The 22,166-nt window shown below is 39.2% G+C and overlaps 1 protein-coding gene across 7 annotated transcripts in view; it reads right to left on the bottom strand.

Moving 5' to 3' along the window:
* The window catches only part of cnot1 (CCR4-NOT transcription complex, subunit 1), a 238,370-nt gene that overhangs the window by 88,779 nt on the left and 127,425 nt on the right, over positions 1 to 22,166 (bottom strand). For all 7 annotated transcript variants that reach the window (XM_063066591.1, XM_063066590.1, XM_063066593.1 and 4 more), the window contains 4 exons: positions 15,826 to 16,112; positions 7,912 to 7,990; positions 3,493 to 3,723; positions 1,672 to 1,812 (listed from right to left, as the gene is read on the bottom strand). In XM_063066591.1, the coding sequence (XP_062922661.1) occupies positions 1,672 to 1,812; positions 3,493 to 3,723; positions 7,912 to 7,990; positions 15,826 to 16,112 (738 nt within the window). The remainder of the gene's footprint in view (positions 1 to 1,671; positions 1,813 to 3,492; positions 3,724 to 7,911; positions 7,991 to 15,825; positions 16,113 to 22,166) is intronic.

Genomic DNA, 22,166 nt, shown 5'->3' with positions numbered 1-22,166 from the left:
TTTCAGATGACACCAAGATTGGGGGTGCAGTGGACCTCAAGGAACACTATCAAAGTCTGCAGCGGGATCTGAACCAGCTGGAAAAATGGCAGACGGAATTTAATGCAGACCAGTGTGAGGTATTGCACTTTGGGACGTCCAACCCAGTGAGCTGTAGGGAACTGAGGAGTGCAGCAGAACAGAGGAATCTGGGAGTAGAGATCCATAATTCCTTGAAACTAGTGTCATAGACAGCTGGGCCAGAAAGAGCTTTTGGCACATTGGCCTTCATAAATCAAAGTATTGAGTACAGAAACAGGAAGTTATGTTGAAGTTATACAAAATGTTGGTGAGGCCTAATTTGGAGTATTGTGTGCAGTTTTGGGCACCTACCCACAGGAAAGATGTCAATAAAATTGAAAGAATACAGAGAAATTTACGAAGATGTTGCCGGAACTTGAGGAGCTGAGTTACAGACAAAAGGTTGAATAGGTTAAGACTTTATTCACTAGAAAGTAGAAAACTGAAGATAGTATTTAATATTATGAGGGGTATAGACACTGAGGTTGGGTGAGTCTACTAGAGGTCATGGGTTAAGAGTGAAAGGTGATAAGTTTAAGGGGAACAAGAGGGGGAGCTTCTTCACTCAAAGGGTGGTGAAAGTGTGGAACGAGCTGCCAGCGCAAGTGGTGGATGTGGGGTTGATTTCAAAATTTAAGAGAAATTTGGATAGATACATGGATGGGACAGGTATGGAAGGCTATGGTCCGGGTGCAGATCAATGGGACCAGGCAGATTAATGGTTCTGCTCAGAGTAGATGGACCATTTCTGTGCTATAGCAGTGTATGACTCTACGAATCAAAGTTAAAAGAGGAGTCATCAATATTTTTTCTCCAACCACAAAATGCTGCAAATCACTAAGTCATTGAACCACAAAATTAATTGATTGTATTTGATGCATTTGAGTTCTCAATAAGGTTGTTGACAGTTGACTACTGAGATGAAACAATGGGAACAGGAGGAATACACAAAAGAAAGCCATCCTACTAAAAAGCAAGGCCCAAGCTTACAAATTTATTATCTTTTGAACCATCATTTTCTGTGGATTACAGAAATATCACCTATACAAATATTTCAACAAGGATTTCAGAATCTGGAAGATTTGAGTCCTAATGTACTCTGGCATAGCAAAACATTTTCCTGCTAAATGTTTAATATAGTTCCCACATCAGATCATTTAAGTAGGTAATTAATTAATGGGCTTATTAATGTCACTCGATGGTTTGACCAGATTTGATTAAAACTATAGGGTGAAATTAAGAAGCCCATTAGGTCTTTTTTATCACCACAGATACCAATGGGCAGTCATCAATGCTTACAGCTTCTGCTTTGATTGCAAACAGAAATACTTTTAGCTTTGATTTAATTAATGCCACCGAGCTGAGTTGGATGATATACATCAGCAACAACTCAGTTGGCATTTATTTGAAACTAAACTCAATTTAAATAGTGCACTGCTAAATATTCAAGGTATTTAAATATCCAGTGGTTGCAAGAGACTGAAGTCAGTCTGTTTGCTGGAAAAACTATTTAATAGAGACTAAGCGTTCTCAAGCACAAGTTTTCTAAGAATATCAATAAGTGATAAAACAGTTAAGAATAAAACAGATACGACACCTCGGAATACCCACCTTCTGTGTCATATTCGACTGTGAGAGGTTGTTGAAGATGAATGCCACTTTTTCTTGAATATTTTCAGGAGGTTCCACTATCCTCTCTGCCTGGTCTGTGGCCACCAACAACGTTTCTATATTTGTTGTATTAATAGAGGGCTAAAAAAACAAAAAGATTTATTTAATATGTTGCCAATGGAATGGCATTAAAACATTGTCCAATGAAAAATCTTACTTGGAAAAGCAACCCACTCCTCAAATGTTTCATGTTCAAAGGAAATGGCAGCTAAATTCAGGATTATTTTTAAGAATTTAATTTAATCAAAGACTAAGATCCATAATTTGCCACAGGTAATGTAGTGGCATCCGCACTGGACTCAGAGGCGAAAGGTCCCAGGTTCCACCTTGCATGCTTTTCATCCCTGCTAAGTTGAGCACCAAACTAACAACTCAGCTTCATAAAACAGACAAAGATTCTAAAGAAACGGCAAGGTTGCTGCCCAATGCGCTACGAGCCATAGAAAGGAACAAGTGACTGAACAACAATCTTTTACTGTGGGCTTTTAGGAGCTTTGGAACATCTAGGTATACAAAAATCATTACAACTGTAGACATTCAATTATCTCATCAAACTGGATGAAATTGAGCATTTGCTTTCAATAAATTTTGCATATGCTCAATATTCTATATATTTAGATGACTTAAAATTTCAGCTGTTATTTACAGGAACTGTAATGTAACATTTTTGAAACAGTATCATGCATAATAAAATAACTATTACATGGAGGTAAAATCTTTGAAAAGTAACAGCAAAAAAAGTTTATGATTGCAATTTGCTGTAACAGCAGATTAAAAGCCCAAGTTGAGTTTTGAAATTACTAAGCTGCATGTATGAATGCGAGATAGGACACTTCTTATTGAGAAATCCAATGATACCTGAAATATGAATGGCACCTTTTGAAAGCTGGAGGTGATAAACTAATCATGAGATCTTTCTTAACCCTTCTCCAACATATGGAGGGGGTATAGGGGAAATCGAAAAATTAAAAAATGGTATGCGAAATATTTTACAATATTAATTTCCATTTTGCAGAACTGGAATATTCTCAATCTTATAATAACTACTAAGTTACCAATATAGAGTCAAACTGCCAACTCCTGGAAAGGAAATGGCAATGGACCTGCTGCTGGGAAAGCTGCCGATGCTTACAGCTAAAGTATGAACCAAATACTTGTACACAGCTGCTCAAGTCTATCACAAACCATAATGGTGAGGCCCAGCATGGCAGCATTATGCAATGGCAGGGCTGGAAGGTGGAAGTGAAGTGACCAAATGCAAAGACAGCAGATGCCACCACCATCAGTCTTCGACAGCTATCAGGTGTGCCACAGATTCTGAATGACTTGAACATTCAAATGCTTAAAAACAGTGAAAAAACATACACATTTAAACAAAAGAAAACACCCTAGAAAGATCTTCTCGATCTAGAAAGTCTTATCCTTTGCATTTGGTCCTGTCCATTCAAATATTGAATTCACTGTCCTTGATTTAGGCAAGAGGTGGCAAAGATTGGGCTAGAAGATTCACCAGTGCAGCTGCTCAAGATCAGGAGCAAATTCATGCTCTAACATTGGACATCATGAAAAGGAATGGATTTTGGAAATCAGTAAAGAAAGTGGCTGGAAGAATACACAAGAATCCTAATCTTGGTGGTACTTAAACCGAAAAATATTAGGCCGTTTGAAATGTAAGTACTGGCATTTCACAGAAAGTTTTAGCCCATTATTGTAAATGAACTTAATCTCTGCCACCAGTGTAAGACCATCATAGACACTCACCGGTACATCTTTCTTAAAGCTCACTCCAGTCGGCCTGGTAACTGTAGTTGCTTTGGTGACTGTGGTGGTTGTGGAAGTGGTCACGATGGCACTGACCTGTCTGGCCATAGGGGTCTTATTCTGAGCCTGTGCTTGAGCCTGAGCTTGTGCCAAAGCAATACTGCCAGGCGTTGTAATGCTACCCTGCATTTTCACAGGGGGGTCTCGGGACTGCTGGCCATATTCAATGTACTAGAAGAAAAAGAAAATTTTTAAAAAAACAATGACAATAGTTAGCATAGCTCATTGTCGTAAAATTACCCATCTTACCTAAAAAGTGGACACTATTGTTTCTGGTTTCGACAGAACATACTTAAAATTATATCGAGCCCATTTATGACCCCAAACATGGATTTATCTGATTTCATTTGGGGATGTGATCTTTGGGGCTTATGGTTGATATTACAGAATTATTCTCAGTCACTGGGTGAAGGGAGAGATGAAAAAGGAGAAAACAGACTAACTGAACCTGATAATTTATCAGTGGCCCATCCATTCTGAAACACAAACTGTAGTGTACTAGGTGGCACTAGTAACCTGGATGATATGTTCATGGGCTTAGGGTCCAGGAAATAATCTAAATGTTTAGGAAAAAGGGGAAAGGTTGGTGACAAAGATACCTCATCAACCACATGCTGTTCATGCATCAAAGAAAAACAAAGCACACACAGTTCACTACCCTTTGTTCTGTGGCAATTAAAACAAGGTTACACTATATTAAGCAAAAATGACAAGTTCATATCAATATATTTTACGTTAAGGCACTTTTAATCAATGTCTTTTTTTTACTTCCACTCTCCCTAATCCTTTCACAAATTAGATAAAATCTTTGCTACATTGCTGCTGACTTCTTTGTATAGGAAACAGCTCTTTCATATTTACCCTAACTGGGTCTCTCAATTCTATATACTTAGATTAAATCTTCTAACCTATTCCACTCCTAAGTACACAATCTCAGGCTACCTAATGTTTTATTGTAATCAAAATTCCTCAGTCCTTCCAAATTCTCCCTTGTACCTTCTCACATCCTTCCTGTAATCCAGTAATTAGAAGTGCTCACAGTATCCTCAGAAAATAAATACCTCAACCATTAAAAGTATACTGTACACCTTAAATGGCATATGCATATGTCCTTTCAATGGGTGTCTATACACATGCATCTCAAGGTGACTCCTTTCATCTGTATTCCTCAGGATTTTATAATTTGCTCTGTGTCTGTTGTTTGCCTTTTCCAAATACTCCACATTGCTTTGAATAGAATCCTACTTGTTACCTGTTTATTCACCTGACCACTCCTTTGATATCTACCCGCTTCCTTCCTATATCGTCAATCATTGCCAACTGTGTTATAAGCTGGCACTTCATCATATCCAAATCATATCAAGAAAAACAAGGGACCTAAGTGGACATTGTTGAACAATAGAGCAAATGGCTCCCAAAATCTTTCCTTCTCACCAAGTTTATTTTGGATTAGATTTACCACTTTTGGATTATTCTTTGCTAATCACACTAGACCTGATCAGTCTTTATCAAAATCTAGCTAAAGCACTCCACTCATCTGCCTTCTTTAATTAAATCAGTAAGTTTATTCATTGATATGATATCTTGTTTAACGAATATGTACGGACTGTTCTTGATGAAACGTTTTTTAATATAAATTTTCTGCTCCTCAAAACTTTTCATCCCAAATCTGGTTGATTGGCCTGTAATTAATCTAATCTTCTGCATTTTAATTCTATACCATGTCTCCTGACACAACTGATAGCAAAACTGGCTGGAAAATGACGAACCGAGCTATTTCCATTTCTTTGCTTCTTTGCCTTGGTTACACATCACCTTGACCTCCCATTTATCCAGGTATTATGGTATTAAACTCCTACCTATTTCATAAGAATATATACATAATCAAGAGCAGGCCAGTCAGACACTTTCACCTCCTCTGCCATGAATCAGACATATCTGAATGCAAAGTTGTTCTCAACACCATACCCTTCAACTCTTACTAGTTTAAACATCTCCCACCTTGAAGATATTCAATAACTCTACTCCACAGCTCTCAGTGGTCGAGAATTCCAAAGCAATAAATTAGCAACCGTTTATTCTGAAACAATGCCCCCTCATACTTCATAGGCCCATGAAGGGATAAGCTCTCTCAGAATTCACCCTGTCCAACCTCCTTACAGGTTTCAATTCTAAACTTTACATATCTCTTTAATATCTACACTAATAATTTTCATGATGACTGGTGCAAAGTATTGAAGAATCAGAATCACATGATGATCACAACAAGGAAGGAAAGAACTCAGCTGCTGAATCCACAGCAATCCAAAAGTAATGCAGTAGCTTATACACCAATTTAAGGCTTTCCATGCTTGCTTGTCAAAACGTTAATACTAATTTACCCAGGCTAGCCTTTTCTCATCCTAAAGAAGTTGGCTCTCCAAGTAACTATGTTTACATTGTGCTGGTCAATATTCATTAAGGCAAGGGAGCAAAATCAGGCCTTTTAACCATGGTTGATCTATTATCCCTCTCAAACCCATTCTTCTGCCTTCTCCCTGTAACCTTTGACACTCTCATTAATCTACAACCGAATATCTATTCCATAGCTATTCAAAACCCTATCATATTATGATTATTATTTTTTAGATGCCCTCCCATTTCATCATGAGCTGGCTCATTTTTGAGAATCAAGTCCAGCAAAGTCATTTCCATCAATGAACAGGAAACAGTGACCAAGCTACATCTCTTGCACACCCTTTAGGTCCATCACCTCTTCTTCCCATTATTGCAAAGTCTCACATTTGTATTGTTGCAATAAAAGCCTAATAGCACCGGTATATTTAAGTAAATGTGTTAATTTAGTCAATACTGACATAACCAGACACCTCAGAAGTGTGCCACAAGTGACTATCCAGAACACATCTGAATCAGTGTGCAGTAAACTTCATCAGATGGAGAGGTTTTATATTCAGGTAGCTGCCTATACTATAGTCCACCTGTGAAGCTGAATGATTCATGCCTGGGTGGGAGAGGGGTGTATGAACAAAAACTTGTGGCAATAACTGTCAAAATTAAGACAAATACTCCAGGATAGGTTTTCAAGAAAAGGGAAAGGAGCATCAGAAGTGGAGGAGTGGCAATACAAATTACAGGGACATATTACAAAAGTATGTCCTAGAACAATCAAGGATAGTAGTAAGAAAATACCAGTGTGATTACACTACAAGGACAATTCTCCAGGTTGTCAATTAAGCAGCATATATAGAGTCAAACACACAAGGAAACTACAGTGATTATGGTGACTTCAATCATTATCATCTCTGCCTCTCCACACACTTACATTTCTGGTCTCTATTTTTCCCTTTATTCGTTTGCTTTATGTATTTACAAAACATCATTCCTTGATCATATTTTCCAGCAATTTATAAGTAATATCCATTGGTTCAAATTGCACCACATTGTTCTTTTCGATCTTACAATTGTACCAGATATGGCAAAGTTATTTCCCATGGTGGGGGAGTCTAGGACAAGAGGGCATGACTTCAGGATTGAAGGACGTCCATTTAGAACAGAGATGTGGAGAAATTACTTTAGTCAGAAGGTGGTAAATCTGTGGAATTTGTTGCCACGAGTGGCTGTGAAGGCCTAGTCATTGGGTACATTTAAGACAGAGGTAGATAGGTTCTTGATTAGCCAGGGCATCAAAGGGTATGGGGAGAAGGCAGGGGGGTGGGAATGACTGGAAGAATTGGATCAGCACATGATTGAATGGCAGCACAGACTCGATGGGCTGAATGGCCTACTTCTGTTCCTATATCTTATGGTCTAAGATGTACTTCTAATACTCACAAGAAAATTTGCAGCATTGAACACTGCAATGGTATAGCTTTCCTTTTTGTCTAATCCAACACTATGTCCTTTGAGATATGGAATTGTGGTATTGGATACTATATACTTTACTGGGAACACAATGGCTTTGAGCTTTCCCCATGTCCCTTTTGAATATCATCAGCATTAAAACTACCACTTCCAACCTATTTCAGCAAAATCACAGCCCGGTAATCATACTGTACTTCATTTGAGAATTTTAACACACTCAAAATTTGCCATTTCACAACTACTTCAAATCTAACTGAATGATATGCTTTGCGGTACATAGAGTTGCACAGTAAGATGACATCAAAAGTTAGGTCTAAATTCATTAAAGGCAGATTCTAAGTTGTAGCGAAACAACATTAGGCTACAAATCATAACAACACAAATGTGACCTTAGTCATGAAGACCACTGGTTTGGCTGTCAAGAATTAATACAGAATAAACTAAGGAACTATCTTTTATTTACAGAAACACTCATACCACTATTAGAGTACCACTTACCTCCTGTAAATGATGAGGAAATTGTAAGAAGTGGCCAATAGAAGCTAAATGTTGACAATACTGGGGATAGTCCTTCAATCTACAACCACAAAGTTCATCGTTAGAAAAAAAATGGTATTCATAAGACAATTAATATAAACAGAATACAGTCAAAGAGTATAAAAATTGACCACTGACATCAAAGTGTAATGAAAAAGGTTTGCAAACACACTTTGCAGAAATGAATACAATTACTATTTTAATTCTTTGATATCATCCAATTCAAATAAATTGTCCTCCATTTCACCAAACTGTCCAACTCTCATTACATAAAAATTGCTGGTGAATGCAGCAGGCCAGGCAGTATCTATAGGAAGAGGTACAGTCGACGTTTTGGGCCAAGACCCTTCATCAGGACTAACTGTTTAAGGGTCTTGGCCCAAAACGTCGACTGTGCCTCTTCCTATAGATACTGCCTGGCCTGCTGCATTCACCAGCAATTTTTATGTGTTGCTTGAAATTCCAGCATCTGCGATTTCCTCGTGTTTGCATCTCTCATTACATATTAGCTTTTCAACATTTTCATAGCATTTGAACTTTTTAAACAGAGATCAATTTAGAGCAGAAATTTCAGATCTGGACAGATGAAGTAAAAGAGAGAAGCGTGAAATGATGCATTTTGGCAGAAGGGCTAAGTAGAAGCCATACAAACATTAGTGAAATTCTGAAATGTGCAGTAAGAGGAATTTGCAGGGTTCACGTACATAGATCTTTTGAGGCAGGATATACCGAATGAGTAGTTAGCAAAGCAAATTTCATAACTTGGATTTTAAAAGCAGAATTTTGAGTAAACAAAATTTGAGCTGTGCTGTTGAACAAACCACTCTGTGGCCTAACCAGAGTTTAAAGACCTGTCTTGATCAAATTTTCATAAACATGCACGGCCCTTGAAAGGGTGCCGAAGAAATTTATCAGAAGGGAATTTACCAGGAAGGGGGATGACATGTACAAGGTTAGGTTCAGAAGCTGGGTTTGCCCTTGGAGGAGGATGTAGAAGGGCAATCTCTTACGAGTTTAAGATTATGACAAATTCAGCAAAGGCAAACAAAGAAAAACTGTGCTCACCTGATGATGGAACAAGGACCAGGGAAAGTAGATTTAAGATTTTGTCCAGGAGATATAGAGACTTGTTAGAAAGAATACTAATTTTCTTTAAAAAAAATTACACAGTAAACATAATGACCTTAAACTTGATGCTTATGAGGGTGGTTGGAAGTATAGGTAATCAATGCCCTCGAAAGAAATACGACAGCCCTTGAAGAGAATAAACACAGGGCTAGATTTGAAACATTGACCATCCTTTGCCTTCACAGATGCTGCTTGACCAACTGTGTTCTTCCAATTTTTGTGTTTCTGGGCTGGAAGGGTAAACGGGGCTAACTGAATTGCTCTGTATACAGCCAGAATGACTCTATCATAATTACTAAAAACATTTTATCTGCTGCATGATTTGGTACATTTGGTAAAAAAGGCAGCTGGAATTAAATAGTACAATATTAGGAGTACAGAAGCAGAGAATTTATTTCAACATTCTTTTGTGTTAAGATAACAGTCAGAATTTATGGATTTTAATAGATGAATAAGGAAACAATGGTACTGTTTAGACTTCAGGTATGTTCAGTTCTTGATAGGGCAAGACAGATGTCGAAGAGTGGCAGCAAAAGATTTGAGAATTGTATGAAAGCTGAAGGATGTCGAGGTTGGCCTCGTAAACTGAAGGGTCAGAGGATATTTAGTGGATCTGACGAAAACACAGACAGTTTCAGTAAAAAGTTTCTGTTGCACAGAGTACAATACTAAGAACAGAGATTTAAAGCCATTGTCAAAAGAAGCAGAAAATATTTAAGGGTCTTTGGCCTAAAATGTGAACTCTTTCTCTTCCCACAGGTGTAGCCTGACCGACTGAGTATTTCCAGCACTTGCCAGTTTTTTTGTATTAGATCAAGCTCCAGTTTAATTATCAAACAAAATATGAATACAGCAAAACTAAACAGTGTTCCTCTGGGGCCAAGGGCAAATACATCACCAACAACACATAACACAGGGACTATACACATGTCTGCTCTTACCCCATTCTCCCGACACGCTACCAGGGATAGGGTTCCTCTTGTCCTCACCTACCACCCCACCAGAGTACGTGTCCTGCACATAATTCTCTGAAACATCTGCCACCTCCAACTGGATCCCACCACCAAACACATCTCCCCCCCCCCACCACTTTCTCACTTCCACAGGAATCGCTCCCTTTGCAACTCCTTTGTCCATTCGTCCCTCCCCACTGATCTCCCTCCTGACACTTATCCTTGCAAGCAGAACAAGTGCTACACCTGCCACTACACCTCCTCCCTCCCTCCCTACCATTCAGGGCTCCAAACAGTACTTCCAGGTGAGGCTACACTTCACTTGTGAGTCTGTTGGGGTCATATACTGTGTTCAGTGCTCCCAGTGTGGCCTCCTGTATAGCAATGAGACCCAAAGTAGATTGGGAGACGGCTTAGCCGAGCATCTACACTCCGTCCGCCAGTACAAGCAGTATCGCCCAGTGGCAACCCATTGTAATTCCACTTCCCCTTCTGATATGTCCATCCATGGCCTCCTCCACTGTCCATACTTAGGTTGGAGGAACAACATCTTATGTTCCATTTGGGTAGCCTCCAACCTGATGACATGAACATCCGTTTCCTCAAACTTCCAGTAATGCCTCTACCACACCTCCCCCCCCACCATTTTCCATCCCCTTGTCCCTCTCTCATGCTATCCCCTTGCCCGCCCATCGCCTCCCTCTGGTGCAACTCCCCATCCCCTTTCACCTTTTTCTTCCTCCCATGGCCTTCTGTCTCTTTCACCAATCAACTTCCTAGCTCTTTGCTTCATCCCTCCTCCTCCAAGTTTCACCTATCACCTTGTGTTTCTCTCTCCCATCCCCCAACCTTTCAAATCTACTCCTCAGCATTTTTCCTCCAGTCCTACTGAAGGGTTTCGGCCCGAAACCTCAACTGTACTTTTTTCATTAGAAGCTGCCTGGCCTGCTGAGTTCCTCCAGTATTTTGTGTGTGTGTGTGTGTGTGTGTGTGTGTGTGTGTGTGTGTGTATGTGTAGCACATAGCAGATATGGTTACGATTTCAGATAAGCATACAGTCACAAAAAAATATATAGCCCAAGTCCCTGAGTGTCATGATTGGCATGGCATGGTAAGTTCTCTTGGTTCAACTTGTTCTTTCACCAACAGAACATTGGAAGGCAGCATCGAGTGAACACTGGAGCACAATGCCAATGGGAGGGTCCAGCCCCCAAACTAGAACAGATTCCAGCCTGCCCATAGAGACCTTTCCCACACAGCCTCAGCATCTCCTCTCCAGGGCGACTGCAACAGGGGGATGCCCAGCCAGGCCTTGTCCTCACCACAACCGAGCCAATGCAGCTCCCCCACTGTCCATTTCACCAATAAACTGGTGAGCTGGTTACTATTCTCACACTATTCCCATTCAGATTTTTTCTTATTCTCACTTGAAAATGCTCTTATCTGGATTGCACTGCCTTTAAGGATAGTGGAAGAAGAATCAGTAGCAATATTGAATGAGATAAATAAGAAAAAGAAAGAATAGCATAGGTGTGAGTAAAATTAGACAGCTTTATGGGAGAACCAAGACGGGACTACTGGCCAAAAACTGCTTCTTTTTATGTTCATCAGTTTTACCACTGGAGTCGTGGTTCACAATGTTACCAATGACAGAGACAGGAAGGGTGACAAGGCCTATAGAGTGAGCTCAGGGAGTTAGGTGCTAAGTTAAGAGACACAACCCCTAGGGTGGTGATTTCAGGATTGCTATCTATGCCATGCGCTAGTGAAACCAGAAATAGGACGATAATTTGGTTTAACACATGGCTAAGGAGTTGATGTAAGAGGGAGGGCTTCAGATTTTTGGATCTCTGGACTCTCTTCCAGGGAAAGTGGGACCTGTACAAACAGGATGGTTTGCATCTGAATTGGAAGGAAGCAATATTCTTGTGGAAAAGTTTGTTAGCGCTGTTCCAGAGAAAGGGGTTAAACTAAAGTTGCAAAGGAAGTGGAACCAGATTGCTAGGGCTGCTAATGGGAGTCTTCCGGCAAGATGGTGGTAAGTTCGAATGCAGCAGCCTCTCAGTGGCAAACCGAAGCTATTTTCGTGTTTTTTTTTTTATGATTGCAGGACAATGCTGGACTTTAAGAACTTCAAGTACTCCAGTCTACCCCATCAGTGAACCACTCGTTAGCAGAGGAGCTGAACAAGGTGCAGACTGTGTTATTGCCTGCTAAAGGAAGGCACTGGAGTTGGTACACAAAGATAGTGTGCAATCTACTGCAGTGATTATCTTGGATGTTTCTCTTGTCATCACATTATTGATAAAATAAAATGCAGCAAGTCTTGTTTCCCTTGTTTACCGGCAAGACAAACAGTGGGAGAGCTGCATGGCCTTGGTTGTAGAGAGTACTCTGCCGAGGAGGGAAGACGCCATAGGCGGTGTAGCTCGGTGTCCGTGCTGGGTTGGTGGCTGGCCCCTCCTGTTAGTGCTGTTTGATTGGTGAAAAGACAAGGCTGCAGTGCGTCTGTGACTACAGACGGCTGCTTGTTCTTGCCAATAATACCCAGGCACCATCATTTTACAGGATATCTCACTCAGAGGTTTGCGCTATATATACTTCTTTATATGATTGTATGTTTACTTGTTATCTGTATGTGCTATATGTGCCTTGTGCTGGTAATGTGTTTTGCACCTTGGCCTCAGAAGAATGGAGTTTTGTTTGGCTGGATTCATGGGTGTTCTAGTATGGTTGAATGATAATTAAACTTGAACTTGAGTGTTTGTGGGGAAAAGAAGACATGAAGCCCACAAAGACAGGAACCAAAAAGTTAAGCATAGTGGGACTAATGCTCTTCTGTTGTGTCTATTTCAATGCAATGAGTATTGTCGGTAAGGCAGGTGAGCCTAGAACATAGGTCAGCATGTAGAATTATAATATTGCAACCATTAATGACACTTGGTTGCAGGAGGGGCAATTGTGTGCCATAGAGATTGGTGGTGGGTCTGTTACTACATTATCAACAATCTGGTTGATAACTTGGTAAACTGGGTCAGTAAGTATGCAGATGGCAACAACATTTGGGCAGCTCATAAAGCTCGCTGGACAGCTGGGAAAATGGGCTAAAAAATGGCAGATGGAAGTTGATGCAGACAAGCAGCCCTGAAAAGCAAGTTCATTTTGGGAGGACAAACTGGAGTAGGTGTGTGGCGTGTGGCCAAGTAGTTAGGGCGTTGGACTAGCGATCAGAAGGTCGCGGGTTCGAGCCTTTGCTGAGGCAGCGTGTGTGTCCTTGAGCAAGGCAATTAACCACACAATGCTCCAGTCTATCCAGCTGAGAATGGGTACCAGCAAAAATGCTGGGGGGCTAACCTCGTGATAGACTGGCGTCCTATGGTGGTGGTGTGGGGGGGGGGGGGGAGTCTCGTACTCTCAGTCGCTTCATGCCACGGAAACCGGCATAAGCACAAGGCTCGTGACAAACTTTTTAAAAAAAAAACTGGAGTGTGGTAGAATTAAGAGAACTGAGAATGAAGATCCATAATTCCTTAAAAGTGGAATCACATGTGGTCATAAAGAGAGCTTTTGGTAGTGTTGGATTAGGGTGTGAAATTGTTATTTTTCTTATATTTTCCTTGTAGTTTAATTTTCCGATGCTTGCTTGTATTTTTATATTATCACCTGTGCACACGTAATTATTCAGTGCAATTTTGAGCAATTACGGTACACTACTGTATCTTTCTAGAAGCCTCTTAGTATTCTGCAGGTTTCACGCCAGTTGAATCTGGCTATTTTATAGGTTAATTGTTATCACAGGAATTTTATTGTCACTAGTCTCAGGATGAGCTAACCATGACTGCTTTTTCTTCATCTTTTCTTTTTTCTTTTGGCATTTGTTGTTCGTTCTTCATTCTTGTAACACTTAATAAAATGGCCATAAGCAACAAGTTTTATGCCTGATTCTTGACTTGCAAAGAAACTTTGGATTGCAAAAGCATCAGAATCCAACAGCAAACAACAGGAATTCTGCAGATGCTGGAAATTCAAGCAACACACATAAAAGTTGCTGGTGAACGCAGCAGGCCAGGCAGCATCTGTAGGAAGAGGTGCAGTCGACGTTTCAGGCCGAGACCCTTCGTCAGGACTAACTGAAGAATCCAACAGCAGATTAGCCTTCATAAATCAGAGTACACGTACAAGAGTTGGGATGTTATGTTAAAGTTGTACAAGACGTTAGTGAAGCTAAATTTGGAGTATTGTGTGCAGTTCAGGTCACCTACCTACCAGAAAGATATCAATAAACTTGGAAGAGTAGAGAAAATTTACAAGGATATTGCTGGGACTTGAGGACCTGCTTCATAGGAAAAAGTTGAATAGGTTGGGATATTTCCCTGGAGCAGGGAAGAATGAGGAGAAATTGGATAGACACAAAAAATTATGAGGGGTATTAGATAGGTTAAGGCTGAAAGATGAAATATTTAAGGGGAACCCGAGGGGGAAATATCTTCACTGATGTGGTATGAGGATAGAATGAGCTGCCAGCGAGATGTGGGATGATTGCAACACTAAAGAGAAGTTTGGATACGCACATGAATGGGAAGGGTATTGAGGACTATGATCTAGGTGCAGGTCAAAGTGACCATGCAGAACATGTTGGCATGGGCTCGATCTGCCAAAGGGCCTACTTCTGTGCTGTGGTACTCAATGATTAAGTATACTTACAGCCGCACAGGGTATTGGAGGCGCCATACCTGGAGCAGCTTGCACAGAATAGATATACTGGCAATGGAGGCAATACAAAAGAGGCTCACAAGGCTAAGTCCTGGGACGAGAAGCTCTTCCAATAAAGAGGTTTAAGAAATTAGATCTATGTTCTTTGGAGTTAACAGAAGAGATGTTGAGATATTTCCAAAAGGAAAATTTTAAGCTTGGTGGGGTCTTTTAAAACTGAGGTGCATAGGAATTGATAGAAATGGAAGATCTGGAATTCCCTTTATCTCAGAAGGATGTGAAAGTGAGATCACTGGGGATAGTTAAAGAGTAAAGATCAGCAAGAACTGAGGATTATGAGGAACTGTCACAAAAGAGAAACTGAGGTTTGGGGCAAATAAGCCATGATCAAACCGAATGGCAGGGTTAAGTGGCCTACTCATGCTATTTTCTCCTGTTCAAGTCCCATAAAATAGTTTTAAGGCATCTCTTAAATCTTGCTTGGGCAATTTTCCAACTATTTATTGTAACTTGAATAATTTACACAGGTTTACAAAAGTCATACGATCTTTGTTACAGGATAGAGATTTCAATACTGGGGAATAAAGAAATTTAAGATTTTGCAATTAATTTACACATCACATCTACCAAGTATCTTATGTTTTAATAACCAAGGCCTAAGACAGAGTGACAATTTCACTTTTCTGAATAAAGCCATCTGGACAAGTGTCCACTGCATATATTTGCAATGGAATTAATTATTTTATAAAGATATGAGATTACAACCCACATGTGCAAGGTTAATTCAACTTTGTCAACCTGAAGCAAATTAGTGCAAATAAACTAATGCTGAAAAGGGTCTCAGCCCAAAACGTCGAATTTACTTTTTACTATAGATGCTGCCTGGCCTGCTGAGTTCCTCCAGCATTTTGTCTGTGTTGCTTGGATTTCCAGCATCTGCAGATTTTCTCTTGTTTGCCGAAAATACTAATAAGATCAATTGCTGTCTCCCCCAAATTTTGATGTTAATACCAATTTTCTTCGTTAGGGAAGTGAAGCTGAATGCCATATAAATATTAAAAACTATTTGTATAAAACATACCTGTTTTTAAATCTGTCTAGTGCAGCAATGCCAAAGTAGTACATCTTGGAGTCAAATGGTTTGCGCAAAGCTTCAAGAACATAGCGCAGTGCAAGTCCCAATGCCATGTATGTGACCAGCCCCTTTTCAATAATTCCACCAAATAAGCAGGCTGTGATGTGCAGTTCTTTGTCTGGATACTGGGGGAAGAAGCGGTACTCTTCAAACAGGTTACGAAGCATACAGTTAAAAACCTCCCTTTCACGCTTAATGGTGGAATCCTTAAATCTCTGCAGCATTTCCAGAACCTAAAGAAACAAGAGCAAATGTTAATCAGCAACATTTTCCTAAGTTGGCACTTGGCAATAATTGGCACAGAAGCTCCTTCAGCTGTATGGGCTTATTTTACCATTCAATTCACAGCTGATCTGCATCTCAACTTCATTTCTTACTTAACAAAATATATTCAGGCATTCTTCAGACTGCTTAGAATTTGAATTCCGGAATCTTGGATATAAAAATGAGCTAGTTAACTTGAGAGATAACTTCCTTTGCAATATTATCAGAACATGCTATACATGTTAAATATAGGGAGCTAGGGCAATTAAAAGTATAACTAATCTTGTGAATGAACCAATGCAAAATGGTTTGTCTTAAAAGTTTTAACAGTGCAATTTGAAATTCTCTTCATCTCCTTCATAAGCAACTTCCAATCCAATAACCCTCTGCAAAATTCCTGCATTCCTCCAATTCTGGCATCTTGCAATATTCCGTATTTTCTTCACTAAGGGCAGTTGAAGGAGCCTCTTATCAAATAGTTAGGTTACACTTGCATGAGATAAGACAGGGGAAGATAGAAAGAAGTAGGCAGAGGAGGCCTCAGTCAAAAGCTGCCTGGCGCACACTACTCATCTGGAAGAGGTGAGATCTTCACTGGATCTTCTCCTTATGCAAGCATCAATCTATGCAAGCCAATGAACTGCTAGCTATCTTTGCACTAGTTTCCCATGAACACTATTCCATTCCCCAAGTGTATATATCACATACATTTGATCAACATCACTTCCCTTTTGTCCAGTCATAGGCACCCCTCCACTATACTGGACAGGGATCTCAAGCGTTCACTCTACACCCTGTACTTCTACTTTCACTCGTTCTCACCACCATGTCCATCCGACCTAAGTTCTAAAGAAAGATGGGGATCTTCTTTGAAAATGACCTTTGTCCCGCCAGCTTCCATATCCAAAAGTTTACCGCCATAGTTTTTGATTCCTAAGGCAAAGCTATCACTAAACACCTTTCTTTCCACTTGTAGCATTTGTTTTTTTTTAATTTTATTTTTATTTGGATAAGGAGTTCACAATTATCATGTACTTTTTTCACACATATAACCTTTTCCATTTTTTTATATGTATAAAACTATAATTATTTATACATTTTTAAGTACACATTGAGATGATATAAAAGCAAAATAAACATTTAAATAGATAGTTATGTACTGTGGTAAATCTAACCTATTAGGCTAAGTAATGAAATTAGTTGTAAAGAAAAATGGTAATAATAGTTTCCATACAACCCTTCTGGACCATTTCCACTGGTCCAAAATGTTGCATACAAGCCTATATACCAACCATTGTAGGTGTTTATATCCCAATTTGTTCGTGCTTGTTCCTGCCCGCAGACATAATTATCCAATCCCTATGTACTTACTTACTTAATTTTTTCATTTTTTTTTTATCCCTTTCCCAAATCTTTCCCTTTAACTTGTGTTAATTCTCTATTTTCCAAAAAAAAACAAACATTTAGACTAGGAGTGCTTACGTTAGCAATATTACTGTGTTGATGAGAAGAGCAATATAAATCATTAGGAGAGTCATCTAAAGTCTGCTCGCATTGGGGTTATATATTCAATCCATTTATTCCAGATTTGATAAAATGTTTCTTTTTGAGTTCTCAGGGAGTAGGTCAACTTTTCCATTTTAAATATTTCCAAGATAATTGCGTACCAATCTTCTAATGTAGGTGGTATTGGATTTAGCCATTTTCTAGTGATTGATTTCTTACTTGCCGCTAAGAGGGCCTGCAGCAACTTTATATCTTCCTTCTGTTCAAGGAACAATACATGCCCCAAATAGAGCGTCTCAAAGTTCAGAGGTATCTGGGACCTAAGTACCTTAACTAATGTTCTATGAATACCTTCCCAAAATAGACTTAATTTAGGGCAATCCCAGAAAATATGAAAATGATTTGCCTCCTTGGAGCCGCACCTTCTCCAACACATCACATTTGTATCTTTATATTTTTCCTGATATGGGGTCTTGAAGTATCTTATAATGTTTTTCCAACAATGTTCTCTCCAAGTCAAAGAATTAGTCGAGGACCATTGAAAGCTGCAGATTTTCCCCCAAGCCTCCTCTGAAAGTACCAACCCCGCTTCTTTCTCCCACTTCTCTTTAATATACAGTGTATTTACATTTTTAGCATGGGAGAGTGCATTATATAGGCGAGAAACTGATTTACTAGGTATTGAACTGCAAGCCGAATTCAGAATCTTGAAAAATTCTAATTCTACTGTTGATAGGTCTGTATATCTACAACTCTGGTTAACATAGTTTCGTATTTGAAGGTACCTAAAAAAGTCATTATGTTCTAGGCCATGTTTGTCCTGCAGGATTTGGAAACTTTGTAATACTCTTTTATCTATAAATGAGAGGTAGGTTGTAAGACCTTTCTTTATCCATAGCTCAAATCTTTTATCTCCTCTGTTGGGAAGGAATTCGGTATCATATGCACACCATCTGAAGAGTTTTAGCATGTTATTAATTCCACATGAATTAACCACCTTCTGCCATACTTTTAATGTAAGATTTATCCAAGCATTATTAAATTTTTCCAACTGGGCCATCAATCCTTTGTCAGCTATTGAGGCCTGAAGAGGAAAACTGTCAACTAATCCAAATTCTATTTCCTTCCATCTAGCCTTATATTCCCTATTACACCAATATAACAGAGGGGTTATCTGTGAGGCATAAAAATAATTTCTCAGGCAAGGAAGAACCATACCTCCTCTTTCCTTCCCTAACTGTAAGGTGTTATATCGAATTCTAGGTTTCCTTCCTTGCCAAATGAAGCGGGAAATCCATTTGTCCCATTCCCTGAATTGATTATCATCCACCTCCACTGGTAAAGTACGGAAAAGATATAATAACCGAGGAAGAATATTCATTTTTATAGTATTTATCCTTGAATTTAAACTTAAAAAGGGGATAAGATTCCATCTATGCATATCTGCTTTTATCTCTGAGATTAATGGCCCATAATTTACCTGTGACAGTGTTGAAAGATCCTTCGGCAGGGTTATTCCTAAATATTTTAATGATTTAGCTTCCCACTTAAGATCGTATGTATCCTGCAATTTTTTGGATGGTGTATAATTTAGGGACATAACCTGCGTTTTCTTTACATTTATTTTATAACCTGATATTTTCCCAAAGTCATCCAACAGTGTAAACAATCCTATAAATGATTTTTCTGGTTCACTCAGATAGACCAAAACATCATCTGCGAATAACGCCACTTTCTGTTCAATCCCTGCCACCTTGATACCTTTTACGATTTTGCTCTGTCTTATTAGTTGGGCAAGTGGTTCAATATATAGCAGAAAAAGGAGAGGAGAAATTGGGCATCCCTGTCTAGTGCCTCTCTCTAAAATGAAGGAGTCAGAGAGGTCCCCATTTATCTTAATTCGGGCTGTTGGGCTGTCATACAGAGTCTGAATTACTTTAATAAACCTTTCTTGAAAGCCGAATCTTCCTAACACTCTGTATAGGAATGCCCAACTAACCGAATCAAAAGCTTTCTCAGCGTCCAATCCTACTACCATTGTCTCTGTCTCGTTCTTATTAACCTGTTCTAATATGTGCAGAGTTCTCCTTATGTTGTCCTGTGTTTGTCTTTGTTGAATAAATCCAGTCTGGTCTAAATGGATTAGGCCAGGTAAAAGCTTTTCCAATCTGCGCGCTAATATAGATGTAAATAGTTTGTAATCTAAATTAAGAACACTAATTGGCCGATAATTGCCACATTCTAGTTTATCTTTACCCTCTTTAGGAATAACTGAAATAATCGCTTCTCTCCAGGAAGGTGGAGTTTCTCCTCTCTGCAAGATCCAATTAAAGGTGTTAAGTAGTAATGGGGCTAACTGTGTCTTCAGGGACTTGTACCACTCTGAGGTAAACCCATCAGAACCCGGGGACTTTCCAGCCTTTAACCTAGCGATGGCCACGTTCAGTTCTTTGACAGTTACTGGTTCTAATAAACTTTCATTTTGTAAATCTGTAAGTTTAGGTAGATCTAAAAAATTCAATACACTGTCTATATAGGGCTCATTGGGGGCCCGGGGTTGGGAGTACAGCTCTCGATAATACGTTTCAAAACTCTCTTGAATTTTCCCTATTGTACTCTCCACAAGCTTTGTCTTTGGATTCTTTATTTTATGAATTGTATTGTCTGCTTGTTGTTTTCGTAATTTATATGCTAATAATCTAGCTGATTTACCTCCTACTTCATAATTCTTTTGTCTCAGGTAAAGAAAATTTCTTTGAGTTTCCAACGTATAAATATCATCAATTTCACTTTGCAATTTCCTAATTTCCTGTTTTCGATTTGAATTACTTTTGTTGCTATCTCCAACTTGAAGTTGTTTTAATTTTCCTTGAAGGTCTGCTAATTTTTGTGCATTGATTTTTTTCATGTGAGTAGTAATGGAAATAATTTTCCCTCTCAGTACAGCTTTCAATGTATCCCATAAAATCACTGGTGATGTTTCTCCCGTGTCATTAAGGTCTAGATATTCTTTGATTTCTCCCCTTAATCTCTCCATTACTTTTGGGTTATTTTGGGTTATATGTGAGTTTAGCCTCCATAGTGTTTTCCTCATTTTCCTTTCCAGGATTAGAGACATAGAGACTGGGCTATGATCCGACAGATCAATTGTTGCAATATTACAGTTTTTTATCCTGAGTCTATTTGTATTAAAGATAAAGAAATAGTCTATCCTTGAATAGGCTGAATGAGGGAAAGAGTAATATGTATAATCTTTACTAGTAGGGTGTAATTCCCTCCAGACATCTATAATTCCCAACTCCACCATCAATGAATTCACTTTCCGAGTCAGAGGTTTATTCTGAGTAACTATTCTTGAAGAATCTAATATAGGATTTAATCTAATATTAAAATCCCCTCCACAAATTACTACCCCTCGAGAACTGACCATTAGGTCAAAAATGTGTCTATAAAATGACCATTCACTACCTGGAGGAGCATAAACATTCAGCAATGTTATTTCTGTACCTTCTATTCTTCCTGTGATTTTTACAAACCGTCCTTCTTTGTCTCTAGTCTCTGAAATATGTTCATAATTAAGAGTACTTGATATTAAAGTAGCTACCCCTCTTTTGTGACTCAATTTATATGATGAATAAAATACATGCTTAAAGCCCATTCTTTTTAATTTTCCATGTTCAGATTGGCTCATACGTGTTTCCTGGAGGAAAGCTATTTGTGCCCTCTCTTTTTTCAATTTAGACATAATCTTATTTCTTTTAATTGGATTCAAAACCCCATTAACATTATAGGAAATTATTTTTACCAATTCAGTTTGCATTTTTCTCTAGTAGAAAAAAAGCACTCTCCTTTTCTAAACAAACAGTAAGCAATCCCTTCTCAACAGTAAACCAAGACATATAACCACACCCTAGACATTTCTGAACGTATAACATTTGAAAATTTTCCCCGACTTCCCACAGTGAGGCCTGAGCACCGACCCACCTCAGTTCAGAGGGATAACCTCTATCTTCACCCTGTGTTAGAGGGCCCTCAGCAATTTGAATAATCATAGAGAATTTTCTCCTATTTATGTCTCGACCATATTGCTATCATTCAAGTTATTCCGCCTAGATTATTTTCAGTTACCAGTTTTCATTTTACTTTTAAGTCCGATTTACTCTTTTCAGTCATTTCTCTTAATTAATCTGTATTCTCTGTACATTCGCGTCTGAATATTCGCAGCTTTTCCTTGTAGTTTGACACTCTGGTTCGAGTGGAGCATCCTCGCCCCACTAACCGCCACGACTTCTGCCGAATCCTCTCCAGTAGCGACTCCGGTTGGGTGATAACTTTAATAGGTAGTCCCGGTCCGCCAGGTCCGACGTTGCCTCTTCCACTGTAGTGTAAGTTTTTGTCCCTTCGTCGTAAAAGACTCTCAGCCGAGCTGGATACAGGGTCTGGAATCTGATGTTGTTTTCCTTCAGGACTCTCCGTGTTTCCGTATATTCCTTCCGTCTGGCAAGAATCCCCGGTGC

The sequence above is a fragment of the Mobula hypostoma genome, chromosome 14 (genome assembly GCF_963921235.1).
Source record: "Mobula hypostoma chromosome 14, sMobHyp1.1, whole genome shotgun sequence".
NCBI classification, from domain to species: Eukaryota; Metazoa; Chordata; class Chondrichthyes; order Myliobatiformes; family Myliobatidae; genus Mobula; species Mobula hypostoma.
Note: the sequence above shows the minus strand (reverse complement) of the source record. Positions and strands in the feature narration are given on the sequence as shown.